General features: G+C 46.9%; 4 protein-coding genes across 5 annotated transcripts; 2 read left to right on the top strand and 2 right to left on the bottom strand.

The window, feature by feature from the left end:
- The first annotated feature begins 727 nt into the window (after positions 1-727).
- LOC6500002 (alkaline phosphatase) lies at positions 728-2713 on the top strand. The gene is made up of 2 exons (XM_001953391.4): positions 728-881; positions 950-2713. Exons 1-2 carry the CDS (start codon positions 818-820, stop codon positions 2518-2520), a joined length of 1635 nt encoding a protein of 544 aa, XP_001953426.3. The 5' UTR covers positions 728-817; the 3' UTR covers positions 2521-2713.
- A 783-nt stretch (positions 2714-3496) lies between these two features.
- LOC6500003 (atlastin) lies at positions 3497-12620 on the top strand. Of its 2 annotated transcripts, none has more exons than XM_014910829.3 (5): positions 3497-3645; positions 9703-10033; positions 10097-11310; positions 11371-11437; positions 11497-12620. In XM_014910829.3, the coding sequence occupies exons 2-5, from the start codon at positions 9839-9841 to the stop codon at positions 11647-11649; spliced, it is 1629 nt and encodes a 542-aa protein (XP_014766315.1). In that variant the 5' UTR covers positions 3497-3645; positions 9703-9838; the 3' UTR covers positions 11650-12620. The 2 variants fall into 2 exon arrangements, with proteins under 2 accessions (XP_014766315.1, XP_001953424.2); XM_001953389.4 differs by lacking the exon at positions 3497-3645 and adding an exon at positions 8765-8910.
- On the bottom strand, positions 4947-8616 carry LOC6500543 (putative tyrosine-protein kinase Wsck). Its single transcript, XM_001953390.4, has 3 exons — positions 7080-8616; positions 6670-7026; positions 4947-6607 (listed from the first exon to the last, which is right to left on the bottom strand). The coding sequence occupies exons 1-3, from the start codon at positions 7821-7823 to the stop codon at positions 5321-5323; spliced, it is 2388 nt and encodes a 795-aa protein (XP_001953425.1). The 5' UTR covers positions 7824-8616; the 3' UTR covers positions 4947-5320.
- LOC26514753 (metallothionein-3) lies at positions 12482-13084 on the bottom strand. The gene is made up of 2 exons (XM_014911848.3): positions 12942-13084; positions 12482-12829 (listed from the first exon to the last, which is right to left on the bottom strand). The coding sequence occupies exons 1-2, from the start codon at positions 12964-12966 to the stop codon at positions 12666-12668; spliced, it is 189 nt and encodes a 62-aa protein (XP_014767334.1). The 5' UTR covers positions 12967-13084; the 3' UTR covers positions 12482-12665.
- Position 13085: the final 1 nt, after the last annotated feature.

The raw sequence follows: 13085 nt of genomic DNA, 5'->3' as shown, positions 1-13085 counted from the left end.
TTTCAGATTTTTGGGGCATTGCCAGATCCAAACTGTACCAGCCGAAAAACTGGCACTCACACGGCATGGGGTGGCGCGCGTTTTCAAATCACTTTTTCTGAATATTGCGTAAATTACCCATTTATGACTTAACTGGAAGCATGAACCCGCCGCACCAACAACAAGTGCTCATTGCGATCACGTGAAGCACGTGAAGTAGCCCAAGCGGATGCTACAGGCAGACACTCGTTTCATTGGCCGATTCCCAATAACCAGAAGGTACAGGCGGGTTGTTGGACGGGCAGACGCTCTCGACGCATGATGATAACGTCCGACGTTGAATAACATCAGTTTTTTGAATAACAATCGCAGTGAGAACTCATTTTTATAGTTTCTGCTTAGGTGTACTTTATTAAATAGTCATTTTTAGTCATAATAGTCTTAGTCATTTAAGTTTTAAAAGAGTTCTTAAGAGAGGAAGGTAGTTTAGAATATTTATCATCATAAACCATTACACGACTTATTGAACAACCCTATGACACCCAATATCAGGTAGCTGCATCACTACGAATCAAAGCAATTATAAAACAAATACCTCATTTCCTATTTAAGTAGGTTCTACTGTCTACAAATAAAAAAGAAACCAAGAACACCCAAGGCAGCCTGGGTTTTCCTTTATCAGCCGGCGAGCAGGTCGATGGCGGCGGGTCGTTTTGAAATCTCGGACCTGCCGGCGAAGCGCTATAAATACCACAGGTCTCGTGCTAAACACTATCAGAGGCCTAGGAAACGTGCCGGGCAACGTACAGCTAGCACTGGCAGACAGATTTTAAAAATCATGATGACTACAAGGCTGCAGTTCTTGTTTTTCCTTAGCCTGAGTGCTCTAGTCAGTGGCGGAGGTAATCACAGATGAAAGCAAACTATTCTATTGAGAACTAACCCAACTGTACCATCTATATCTCTCCAGAAGCCACACACGATTCGGAGCGGCGTATGCATCCAGTATTCGCTTTAGCAGATGCCCTTCCAAGTCGGTTCAAGCGGGCCATGCCTCAGATCGTGTTCAATGCCCTAAATACGGAGGAGCGGTATGCCGAATACTGGGAGGGACTGGCCGGAGAAACCCTGGAGCAGCAGTTGGAGAGCAAGTCCCGTTTAAACACTCAGCTGGCGCGCAATGTGATGCTCTTCATTGGAGACGGTATGTCCATTCCCACGATTACAGCCGGAAGGGTGTATCTCGGTGGCGAGGAGAAGCAGTTCGCCTTCGAGCAGTTCCCGTACGTGGGTCTCAGCAAGACCTACTGCGCCAACATGCAGGTAGCCGACTCCGCCTGCACCGCCACCGCCTATCTGGGTGGCGTCAAGGCCAACTACGGTACGGTGGGCGTTACTGCGGCTGTGCAGTTCAAGGATTGCCAGGCTCAGTCGCAACCGGCGAACCGTGTTGCCTCCATCGCTGCCTGGGCGCAGAGCCAAGGAATGGCCACCGGCTTGGTGACAACCACCTCTGTGACCCACGCCTCTCCCGCTGGTGTCTACGCCCACATTGCCAACCGAAACTGGGAGAACGATGCCGAGGTTCTCGCTGATAACGGAGATCCAACTATCTGCCCGGACGCAGCAGCTCAGCTCATCCACAGTCCAGTGGGTCAGAAGCTAAGTGTGATCCTGGGCGGAGGACGCGAGAATTTCCTGCCCAAAGATGTGAAGGATGCCGGTGGAGCACCTGGTCGTAGGTTGGACGGACGCAACCTCATCGATGAGTGGAAGAGCCAACACACTAACAGTGCTCATTACGTGGAAAACCGGAAAGATCTGTTGAATCTTTCCAACCGCACTTCCCGAGTCCTGGGCTTGTTTGCTCCCTACCACATGGCCTATCATTTGGATGCCAATCCAACCGAGCAGCCCACTCTGGAAGAGATGGTTCAGGTGGCCATGGACATACTGGAGCGCCAGAGTGCAGGACGAGGCTACTTCCTGTTCGTGGAAGGAGGACGCATTGATCACGGACACCATGACACCCTGGCACTGAGGGCAATCGACGAGACGGCGGAGTTCGACAAAGCAGTAAGGTATGCCAGGAGCCAAACCAGCACCGATGACACCCTCATCGTAGTCAGCTCGGACCACTCTCACACCATGTCACTGGCGGGCTACTCCAGCCGAAAGAACGACATCTTCGGGATCAACGATGGTCAGCTGGCGGCAGATGATCTTCCTTACGCCACCTTGAGCTATGCCAACGGACCTGGCTACGACACCAACTACTTAAGGGAGGGAGGCGCTGTCAAACGAAAGAATCTGCGTTCCATCAACATGAAGAACAAGGACTTTATGTTCCCCAGCACTGTTCCCCTGGAGTCGGAGACCCACGGTGGTGATGATGTTGCTGTCTTCGCCAGCGGACCATACGCCCAGCTTTTCTCCGGCGTGTATGAGCAGCACTTCATCCCGCACGCCATGAGCTACGCCTCCTGCCTCGGCGAACGGAGTATGTGTGCGGATAGGGGCATTGCACGACGTCCCCGCTAAGAACTGATATGGTTTAAGCTGGGATCCTCAGGAGCCACTGTATTATTCTCGATGAAGAGAACGACAGCTAGAATAAGACAGAACATAGGGGCGGGTAATACAATAATTAATATATTAACAACACTTACTACATTGTCATAGATTTATCAATATGCTAACGTATATTTGAAATATAGATAATTTGGTTTGAGAATTTTCGAGACTTTTCATTCGATTTCGAACTTTGAATTCAAAAAAGTATGCTATGAAAACTTTGATAACACTATCAAAGTATGAAAGTAAATATTTGTTGGGCAAATAAACTATTTGTGGACTGCCAACATGTTTACAAGAACTTTGTAAACAATAATACAAGATATAATTTTATGTCTTAAATAAGTAAAAACAAGTTGCTTTTAAAAATATATGCTTCCTAAATATTTAAAATTAGAAGTGTTTTCAGTTTAGCCGCGTTTTTTAGAGTAAGTTCTCTAAAACTATTTCTTTAGTTTAATATTTATTTCCTTAATTTAACATTTTAACCTCTCCATAAGCTATACTATTTTAAAATATATTATTTATTGCGCTTAAACTTTTAAACTTATATTTCAATTTAGAATTATTCAATTTAGAAAACATTATAAAAAGATTTAACTGATTTAAAAAAGAATCTCTGATCTAAATATGAATAAATATTTTGTGACCTGGATAAAAAATTAAAATTAAAGATTAAGATTTTAGTTTTAAAAAGGTTGATAAGACTTTAATTATCACTCTTGAATATCGATAAGACATGGCGCCTGTGATACACCGATTTGAATCGTTACCGATTGAGATACAGGGGGGTGGCTAATAAAGTATATATTTGTGTGAAAACAGTCAAATTACACTGTTGAATTTAATTTATAACATTTATAGACCAAATAAAGAACTAATTTTTCAATTACTTCCACCGCGAACCGGTTAAGGTACTTGATAACCGATAAAAAATATCACTGTTGGAAAATACTGAAATTTGGTTGGATCTGGTCACACCACCTGAGCACAACAACAAATCGTCACAACAAAAACCAAAATCAAAGTGTCGAAAATAGAGTCAAAGCCAACGTTGCTGAAGGAAATATCCGATGTAAATGGTTAAATAAAGTGAGTAATATACGACGAACAACGATTCATCAGATTTGCGCAGTTAGCAGGCGAGCCGTCAGAATCTGGCAGCGTGTGGGTGCTCGGGTGCGCGAGTGTGGTTGTGTGTGAGCAACCAGTTTCCTTGGCTGACTTTGCGCTCCGGAGATTCCGATTCTCCATGTGTGTATATGTAATGAAAACAATAACAATTTGCACACGCAATGCAAAACTCTTCGAGTTGGCCAAATCCGGAGCATCCGCCGTCGATTTCTGATTACGTTGGTCAGTGCTAGCAAGCAGCAACCAGCAACCAGCTTGATTTATTAATAATTATTGCCCAATGTATGTGGGGGGCGGTGTGTATTGGGGGCCTCAATTGTTGTCGTCGTGCACCAACGTCATTCACCTTGAATCCGGGCAAGGTAAGCGACCAAAAGTCACTTTTGGAGTGGATCTCGCCACGCTTCATTTGCGGCACTGATGCATTAGGAAATAGTAACATACAGTACGATATCCCTAAGATGAATTAGTCAGTTTGTGTTCTAGGAACTGCTTCTTACATTAAGACCTTTGATTTCTAGTTTACGCTGATTTAGTCAGTAAATTGAATAACTTATATTTATCCTATTTTGTAGATAAACTTGTCGTGGAGGCGTCTGATTATTACTTTTATTGGTTCCCGTTCCCACTCATAACACGTCGACAAGACATTTATATAGCTATCGATGGCTTATCAGCCACTGTTGGACTTCCAGAGATAAGCGAATCAGTTCAGTTTACCTTAAGACCCAAACAAATTTATTATAAATACCCATCGTCAGTGACTAATTTCCCAGCATCTCGAGCTATGCCAAGTTTTCCCGACGTCCCCCTGTCCGAGTCTGCCTAATTAATTCACAAACAACCTAAAAACAATAGAGCCCCATTGAGTGCAAGACCTTTAAACTGATTAATCGTCAATTTTGATCCACTCACACAAGTGCAGATCTAAATAATGTCTATTAATTATTGTTGCTCGCCGGCGATCAAAGTTTCGCGAACAACGTTTTTCTCTTTCGTTGTGATTTCTGCTTTTTATTTTAGTTTGTTTCTTTCAGTTGTCTTTGCCTGTCAGGTTGTGCGAAATGCGGCGGGGATTCACGACCACGATAAATTAATATAACAACGTGGATTTAAAATTTTATTACACAATATCCACCGCTTTCTCGGTCAGTCAGTCTTCATCGAGCAACTTCGATTGAACTTTGCCTCGGTTGGGGAAAGTCTTTCGTAGTTCCTTCGTTCCTAGTCTAGATAAGCTTTTAAAAACCGATCAGCAGTGACTTCAACATGGTTTTTATTGCTTCAAAAGTCAATGGATTTCACGTTAATATGTACATAAGTAGATTGTGCGACTCAAATTAAGAATAAAATACTATTATTCGAAGTAGCTAACTAAAGGAATGCTTTTCATAAAAGTTATCTTGCTTACTAGATTGGCCCTAACCATTGCAGTTAAGGTAGCAACTAATTAAAATAAATAAAAGACTGCCTAAGTGCAACAAATTCAAACAAAAGTTCTTGAATTCCGAGAGCAAAATAAACAAATATCCAAACTGGGGAGAGATTCTATTAGTGACTCACAGCAGCATTCCACTGTGTGCGAATAATCTCTCGCTCTCTCACTGACTAAAGCTTATTTCTATCGGATATACTATCCCATCATCGGTACGGTTTCCAGCTGCGGCAAGTAGGGAGGCAGGGTGTCTAATCCGCCCGCAACCCGATCGAAGCTGAGGGCATGCCGAGGTGAGGTCATGAGCTGACGTGCTCCGAAGGCCACGTCCTCGCAGCTGCTGCGCTCACTCGGCTCCAACTGCCAGCAGTTGAGTAAGAGCTGGTAGAGATCCCCATAGACGTACGCCGGCTGGGCTGGACGAACTCCTGCCCGGATGACCTCCAGCAGCTGATGGTTATTAGCCACGACGTTAGCATAGGGCGTTCCGCCCAGGGAGCAGCACTCCCAGGCCACACAGGCCAGCGACCACACGTCGGAGCGCACAGAATGGTGCTGTTGGTGGCGCAGCACCTCCGGCGCCAGCCATCTACTATGATCCCCCTGTTGCCGGCTGCTGTTCATGTACTGAAGTGGCCCAAAGACGCTCAGCTTCAGCTTGGATTCATTTGTTACGAAGACACTGTGCGAGCAGAGCTGTCGGTGCACCACCTGGCAGTTGAGCAAGTAGGTCATGGCACTGGCGAGCTCATAAATCCACTGCAGAACAAGCTGCTCGGAGAGAGATGTCAAACGAGGCGAAGGCGCCATCAGTCGGCTCTCAACCAGCCGCCTCTTGAGGCTCACGCGCTGATGCTCAAAGATTAGGTAGAACCAGTCAGGACTGGCGGATACTCCGTAGAAGTCCAAGAGGTGTTCCTGCCGCTTGAGGTAAGACAGTTGCCGCAGTTCCCTCAGCAATTTCGCCTGTGTAGTTCCGTTCAGTTCATCCAAGGAGAGCACATGAAGGGCGCATTCCCTGGCCGTGTCATGAGTCAGTAACTTGCCAGTAATAATTTCTCCGAAGTCACCGTCTCCGATCACGTCGTTGACATTCAGGCGAAGAGCGTTCCTCGGAATCCTCTCAAACCCCTCCACAAGCTGTTGCAGCTGCTGTTTGAAGTTCTCTGGCGAGTGGGGCATTGGTTCATCCTCGACCAGGTAGCCATTATTCTCCCGTTCGATGATTGGCGTTTGCAGAGTCATCTCGTGGCCATTCCGACCAGTTAACCTTCTCCCCCGGCAGGTCTTGTAGCGCAGATAGAAGTAGGCGATGAGGCTCAGTAGCAGGCATGTTCCAAATACCACGCATGTGACTGCCAGGGCCACCACCGAGGACTGACCTTTGTCGAAGGTGGCATAGCTGAAGTCGTCCAGCGAGGTGACATGTTGGTCGTGGGTTCCCCGAGTGTACAGGGTCTTGGTAATGCCATCCAGAGTGCTTACCTGGGAATTACTTGATGAGTTACTTGTTTAAAATAAATAGAACCATATAGTTCGATAGTTACCACTCCCAAGCTGATGTGAACATGGGCTCCAGCCTGCTCTAAAGGTGCGTTTTGGAAGCGTCCATACCGCTTACCGTCGCCAACTTTGAAGCGACGGGTGCGATTGTCCTCCGGTCGGTCGTAGTCCAGCTCCGCGGCTATGTAGTAGGGCACTCCGTACTGCTGCGCTTGCTGCCAGCTGCCCAATAACTGCGAGTCAAAGGGCTGGCTCAGAGAATCATCCACATACTCCACGATGATTAGCACCTGGGTCACGGGGCCATTGTCATTCCGAATGGGGGAAATCTCCACTGTCATTGTGGTGCCAGTATCGCTAAGGATTTTGGGTTGGCCCGGGGGAGGACTGGGCACACCCACCTGAAAGAATACGAGGATTAGGACTGTCTGTAAAGTAAACTGACATTGTGTACCTCCGTGTTGGCTTCCACCGAAGCTTGGCCACATTCAGTCTGATCCAGCTGCTTCTCGCTGCAAATGGCTCGAACGGAAATGTTGTACAGCGTGGCCGGGTGCAGATCCGTGACCTCGAATCGGGTCTCCGTGCTCTGCACCAAAAACTCAGGCTGCGGAAAAGCGGGCAGCGAAGAGTACGTCCTCACAATCTCTGCACGAATAAGAAACTTTTCAATTTTCCGCTCCGGCAGGACAGCTTCCGCTGCTCCGGCAAGGAGGAGTTTCTTGGATTCGTATGCATCCCAGGCGACGGTTAAGCTGTTCTCGCTGCGATTAGCCACTCTTAGGTGGTGGGGAGCGGGCTGCTTGGTCAGGGTGGTGGAGTAGTACGAGTGGACACCCACTCCGCCGCAATACTGAGCCTTATTGGCCAAACAGCGGTTGTTGCACAGTCTCTCGTCCTGCTGTTCATCCTCTGCCAGGACATCAGAACAGAAGCACTTCTCCGACACCAGGACAGCATAGCGATGGTTCTCGTGCTCGCAGATTTCGATGCAGGTCCGGGGTTCCTTGGCGTAGACCGACTCCCGGAGCAGATCTGTGCGGGCAGTGTAGCATCCTACATAGTAGTAAACAGGGTTTTCCTCGGGAATCGAGAAAACTACTGGAAGAATGCAGGCTATGGCCACGAGGCAGGTGAACCAACTCTTTGGCAGAACTGGGCGGTGTCCGCTTCCAAATCCGCGCGCTCCCAGCTGCATGGCGTACAAATGGCGAGTGAAGAACAGAAACCCTCCGGGCCGGGCAGACGGCTTCCGCCTTGATTGGGGCTAATTAAACACTTTTTCACGGGCACCCAATTTAAGCAAATTAAACATTTATTCTCTTATCCCGCTTAACATTCTTTTTTTTTCAAGCGCAGCTCAGAACAAAATGTGCTGGTGAGTCTTCTTCTTCTGCCTCTTTGTTGTTGGTGTTGCTCTCGGCAACGGGTGTTCCGTTGACTAATCGACCCCTCACAACTGTTGCTGTTACTCTTCAATACTCTTGTTTACATCGGCCCCAAAGGTGAGGTGTACTGGGAGTAAGCAGGACCACTGCTGTGTCGGCTTTATCTCTCGATCGCGACTGTATATGACTATACTGCTTTCACAGCTGTCCGGCAAGCCGAGCTCCAGGTAGCATTGTTACCTGTCAGTATTGCCAGGTGTTTCGAATATTTTCATATTTGAAATCTCTGATTCAGCGCGCCAAAGTCGTCGTGCCAAGAGCCCTCGGCCGAAATGTCCAATTTAATTATGTGGCACTGTGTTAATTGGGCAGACGCTGCTTTCTAGCGTTGCTGCATCTGTTGCTGCCCCATAATCTCTCTTTTCCTAATTATATCTCTCTTTCTCTTAATGCCATGTGGACAGTTGAATAAAAACGGTGGCGGATCTCTCTAGTCTCAGGTGAAAACACATTAATTCCCCTTATTTTTAATAAATATTTTTAAAAATTGTATAGTTTGAATTAAAGTGATAAGCAAAAATACTAATGTAAGTTGTTAACCTGAAAAATCTACACTAGAACCGTCCCTGGAACTACACTCTCTATCTTTCTCGCCGGCCCGATCAGCACTCTATTCTCTCCTCCATCGACTAAGCCAGAGGTGACTGCTTCTGGGTTGTTGTTGGTGCAGTTTGATTTGGTTGACAGTCGCGCTGGTCGCTGGTCGTGTCGCTGCTGCTGCTGCTGGTTCCGAAACCAATTCAATTCAATTAAACGCAAAACATAGAGCAGCATAGTTTACCTTCTTTTCGGGCGATAATCGCGTGTCTAGCTGATCTCCCGTGGAGGGAGTTGTAGGTACGTGGACTGTTGTGCTCTTCTTTGTTTTGGGGCTGCGCTTCCAATTAGAATTCAAGTCACCCGTGGTCAACTGCGTATCGCGACAAAAGTTGTCGACGTCATCACAGCACAGCTAACGAAATTAATTGAAATGGGCCGAGAATGTATGTACTTTCAATTGTGTTGAATTGTGTTAACCCTATTGGGGAACTCTTCCAGAAAGATACATATACAGTCTACGGTTTATAGTTTTTGTGGTTTTTAAAGGTCATCGAACAAATCTTATTCTAAGCTAGAATAAGAGCAAGAATGTTACTTTCTTCTGACCTAAAACAGGTTTTAATTGATTTCTTTTTGTTATGAGTGCTTTGGTTTTCCAATTTTCTATAGTCCCCCCCCCCCCTTAACATTTGATCATCATGCCCTGATTGATCAATTTTATTATTGGTTATTGCCTACGTATTAAATAATGTACGTATAGTAGCCCCACGCACCTGAACAATTCGCTTACATGCCGCGGCTGCTGGTGCCGCAGAAGAGCAGCGCATGGGTTGGATTTATTTTTGGCCGCCTCTCATAATTGCAGGCCGCCACAGCCGCCAGCCGCTCGTGTCGCGGTCTGTGCCAAAATTAAATGAACTCGCCGAGTGGCAGAAGCTTGCGCAATTAACCGTTAGCCCAGTCCCGCTCTTCCCGGAAATGGAAAATTTTCGGAAAACGTCCGTCCCAGAGAGAGAGCACAGTAAACAGTATCCGTATCTGTTTTACATTTTCCTGACATCTTTGTTTTTTGTTTTTTTTTTTTTACAGATTTATAACTCCAAATCCTAAAAAGTAACACATTTGAAAGATATTTAAATCCAAACCTAACACTAAACCTCAACAAAGAGACCAGAACACTGGGCAGAACTAAAAGGTGATCAGGACACACGGCGAGGATTCCAGAATGGTTGGCTCGGCAGTGCAAGTGATCAATGCCTCCGAGGAGCACACCTTCGTGCTCAATGAGGAGGCACTGAGCGAAGTGCTGATGCGCCCGGAAGTCAAGGATCGGTACGTCTGCGTCGTCTCCGTGGCAGGAGCTTTCCGAAAGGGAAAGAGCTTCCTCCTCGACTTCTTTCTTCGCTACATGTACTCAAAGGTATGTTAGAACCAGACCAATATCATCCAATTATCTTTTGTTAACCATGTTCTTCGTTTCCAGTATGTGCATCATGACGCGACAGACTGGCTGGGTGATGAATCAGAGCCCTTGGCCGGCTTTTCGTGGCGCGGTGGCTCTGAACGCGACACAACGGGCATCCTGATGTGGTCCGACATATTCCTGCACGATTACCCCAACGGGGACAAGATTGCCATCATACTGCTGGACACACAGGGGGCCTTCGACAGCCAGAGCACAGTGCGGGACTGCGCGACAGTGTTCGCCCTGAGCACGATGCTGTCGTCCGTGCAAATATACAATCTGTCACAGAACATCCAGGAGGATGATCTTCAGCACCTGCAACTCTTCACGGAGTACGGCCGCCTCGCACTCGCCGACACTGGTAAAAAGCCGTTCCAGCGTCTGCAATTCCTTGTCCGTGACTGGAGCTTTCCCTATGAAGCGGAATACGGAGCACTCGGTGGTGATAAGATCCTGAAGCGGCGGCTAGAAGTCTCAGACAAGCAGCATCCCGAACTGCAATCGCTGCGCCGCCACATTTCGTCATGCTTCACCGAAGTGGCCTGCTTCTTGATGCCCCATCCAGGCCTGAATGTGGCAACCAATCCTCAGTTTGACGGCAGACTTAAGGACATAACGCCCGAGTTCAAAAATAGCCTGCGCACCCTGGTGCCCATGCTGCTGGCGCCGGATAACCTGGTCTACAAAGAGATCAGCGGCCAGCGAGTGCGGGCCCGTGATCTCATCCAGTACTTCCAGTCGTACATGAGCATCTACAAGGGCAACGAGCTGCCCGAACCGAAGAGCATGCTTGTGGCCACCGCCGAGGCGAATCACTTAACTGCCGTGGCCGCTGCCAAGGAACTGTATCAGCAGCTCATGGAGGAGGTCTGCGGCGGCACGCGGCCGTACTTAAGCACCGCCCACCTGGAGACAGAGCACCTGCGTGTCAAGGACAAGGCTCTCTTCCAGTTTGCTACCAAGCGAAAGATGGGCGGCGAGGAGTTCACTGAGAAGTTCCGGGTACAACTGGAGGAAGATCTGGAGGAGGTCTTCAACAATTACCGTGCGCACAACGAGAGCAAGAACATCTTCAAGGCGGCTCGCACGCCGGCTGTTTATTTCGCCTGTGCCGTCATCATGTACATCCTCAGTGGTATCTTTGGTCTGGTGGGCCTCTACACTTTTGCCAATTTCTGCAACCTTGTGATGGGCGTGGCGCTGCTAACGCTGGCCCTATGGGCTTACATCAGGTAAGATTAAGAAATAACCCTTTGTAGAAATATATCCTAAGAAACCATTATCATTTACAGATACAGTGGCGAGCTGAGCGACTTTGGCGGCAAGTTGGATGACTTTGCAACGATGATGTGGGAGAACGTGAGTGATTCCTTATCTTTCGATTCCCAAAGGCCTAATATCTTTATTTTAAATTTCAGTTTATGCGCCCCATCTACCAGGGCTGTATGGAGAAGGGAATCCAACATGTGGCCACTCATGCAACCGAGATGGCCGTGGGTGGCGGCGGAGCTGCCGGCTACCGGTCACAGACATCGGTGAATGCGGCCAACGGAAAGGTGAAGCGCTCATGAGAATACGCCCAAGGAGCGCAGCACAAGACGCAACAGCAAGTGCCGCCGGCAATAAATAACAATAACAACAATAATAACATCAACAACAATGTGGCATACAAATCAAACCGAAGCGGCAACTCCAACGAAGCCCAGGGATTCTTCCAAAACATCTGGCGCAAGTTCAGCGGCAGCGGCAGCGGCAGTAGCGAAGCAATGGCCAAAGCTAATCCCACATCCCACGTCGTTTCCCAGGCACCCAACAGTCGCAGGAAGCGCAAACCGAAGCGCAACTAAGCGTCCATGGACCAGTAGAATAACGTCCAATTTTTGGAGGACTGCCCCTTCTTATTTGTATAAACCGAAAACTTTCTATAGTGTGAATCACAAACATCTAGCTATTAATTGCCCCAAAAAAAAAAAAAAGAAGTTGTTTTTTATATTGCATTATTTGAAGTGCAGTTGGTCTACATTAAATATTCTTAAGAGTAAGTGCATCAGTAGTAAGTGGCTCGTATCTGTTGAGAAGTGAATTTTAAATTGTTTTTTTACATATACATAATGAAGGTAAACGCTGTAATATAAAGAAAAACGCTAACGAATTTAATTTGTTTAATTCCTTCTATAATCCTAATCCCTTGCCTTTTCACCTTATCACCTTACCTTACTCCTTGGTATAGAATTCCATAAGCAATCTACATATGTATAGACGGAATGCACATTATTGTTGGCTGGTTTGCTAAGCGCCTCATTTTGCCACGTTTTGTTATTAAATTTAGTTGCACGAAAAAATTGATATGGAGAGAAATTAAGAAATCATTGCCACCCATTAAAGTTAGACACAGAAGCGCAATGCTGGTATAGGTCATTAGTTTATCTTGTGCAGTACATGTAAAGTCCTGGTTTTGTTTCGACTAAACAATAAATCTTTGTATATGACAGCAGCTCATCAGCGGTTGTCGCCATCGATAAATAAACGGTGCGAAAATGCATTTTCCTTCCTTTGGCTGGGGTGTGGAATGGATGGGGTATGGGATTCAATTCTTGCTGCCACAACATTTTCCCTTCGCATCACCTCCTGCCGAGGTGGCCGCCTTGCAACATCCGCCGGAGGACGACACCGACGACTGATTGCAGCCACATTTTCCAGGCGTCTGGCATTTGCAGTTTTCACAGCACTTTTCCGGGGTGCATTTGCACTCTGAAAAGTGAGAATTTGTAAAAAACAGACACAGATATTATCTCTTGAAGTTGGATAAAACAGATACAGCTGTGTTGCTCTTCACAAACTTAAATCTTAACAAAACACTTGCCTTTTTCGCAACCAACACACGGCATTGTCTCAGTTCTGTCTTTCGTTCGAAAGCGTATACGTAATTTTAAACCGACAGACGGATATTTAGGGGTGACACTCGTCCGGAATTTGGCATTTAATCCAGCGCATGCGTCAGTAAGAA

Source organism: Drosophila ananassae, chromosome 2L, assembly GCF_017639315.1.
Source record: "Drosophila ananassae strain 14024-0371.13 chromosome 2L, ASM1763931v2, whole genome shotgun sequence".
Lineage (NCBI taxonomy): Eukaryota > Metazoa > Arthropoda > Insecta > Diptera > Drosophilidae > Drosophila > Drosophila ananassae.
The sequence above is the reverse complement of the archived record's forward strand: the minus strand, read 5'-3'. Positions and strand labels throughout refer to the sequence as shown.

Bases quoted from the DNA above. Each gene is read 5' to 3' on its own strand.
- LOC6500002 (XM_001953391.4), top strand. From the start codon at position 818: ATGATGACTACAAGGCTGCAGTTCTTGTTTTTCCTTAGCCTGAGTGCT. The intron at 882-949 runs GTAATCACAGAT...ATATCTCTCCAG, and splicing joins TGCTCTAGTCAGTGGCGGAG to AAGCCACACACGATTCGGAG.
- LOC26514753 (XM_014911848.3), bottom strand. From the start codon at position 12,966: ATGCCGTGTGTTGGTTGCGAAAAAG. The intron at 12,830-12,941 runs GCAAGTGTTTTG...CTCACTTTTCAG, and splicing joins GTGTGTTGGTTGCGAAAAAG to AGTGCAAATGCACCCCGGAA.
- LOC6500003 (XM_014910829.3), top strand. From the start codon at position 9,839: ATGGTTGGCTCGGCAGTGCAAGTGATCAATGCCTCCGAGGAGCACACC. The intron at 11,311-11,370 runs GTAAGATTAAGA...TATCATTTACAG, and splicing joins GCCCTATGGGCTTACATCAG to ATACAGTGGCGAGCTGAGCG. The intron at 11,438-11,496 runs GTGAGTGATTCC...TTTAAATTTCAG, and splicing joins CAACGATGATGTGGGAGAAC to TTTATGCGCCCCATCTACCA.
- LOC6500543 (XM_001953390.4), bottom strand. From the start codon at position 7,823: ATGCAGCTGGGAGCGCGCGGATTTGGAAGCGGACACCGCCCAGTTCTG. The intron at 7,027-7,079 runs GTACACAATGTC...GTATTCTTTCAG, and splicing joins CGGTGGAAGCCAACACGGAG to GTGGGTGTGCCCAGTCCTCC. The intron at 6,608-6,669 runs GTAACTATCGAA...AGTAATTCCCAG, and splicing joins TTCACATCAGCTTGGGAGTG to GTAAGCACTCTGGATGGCAT.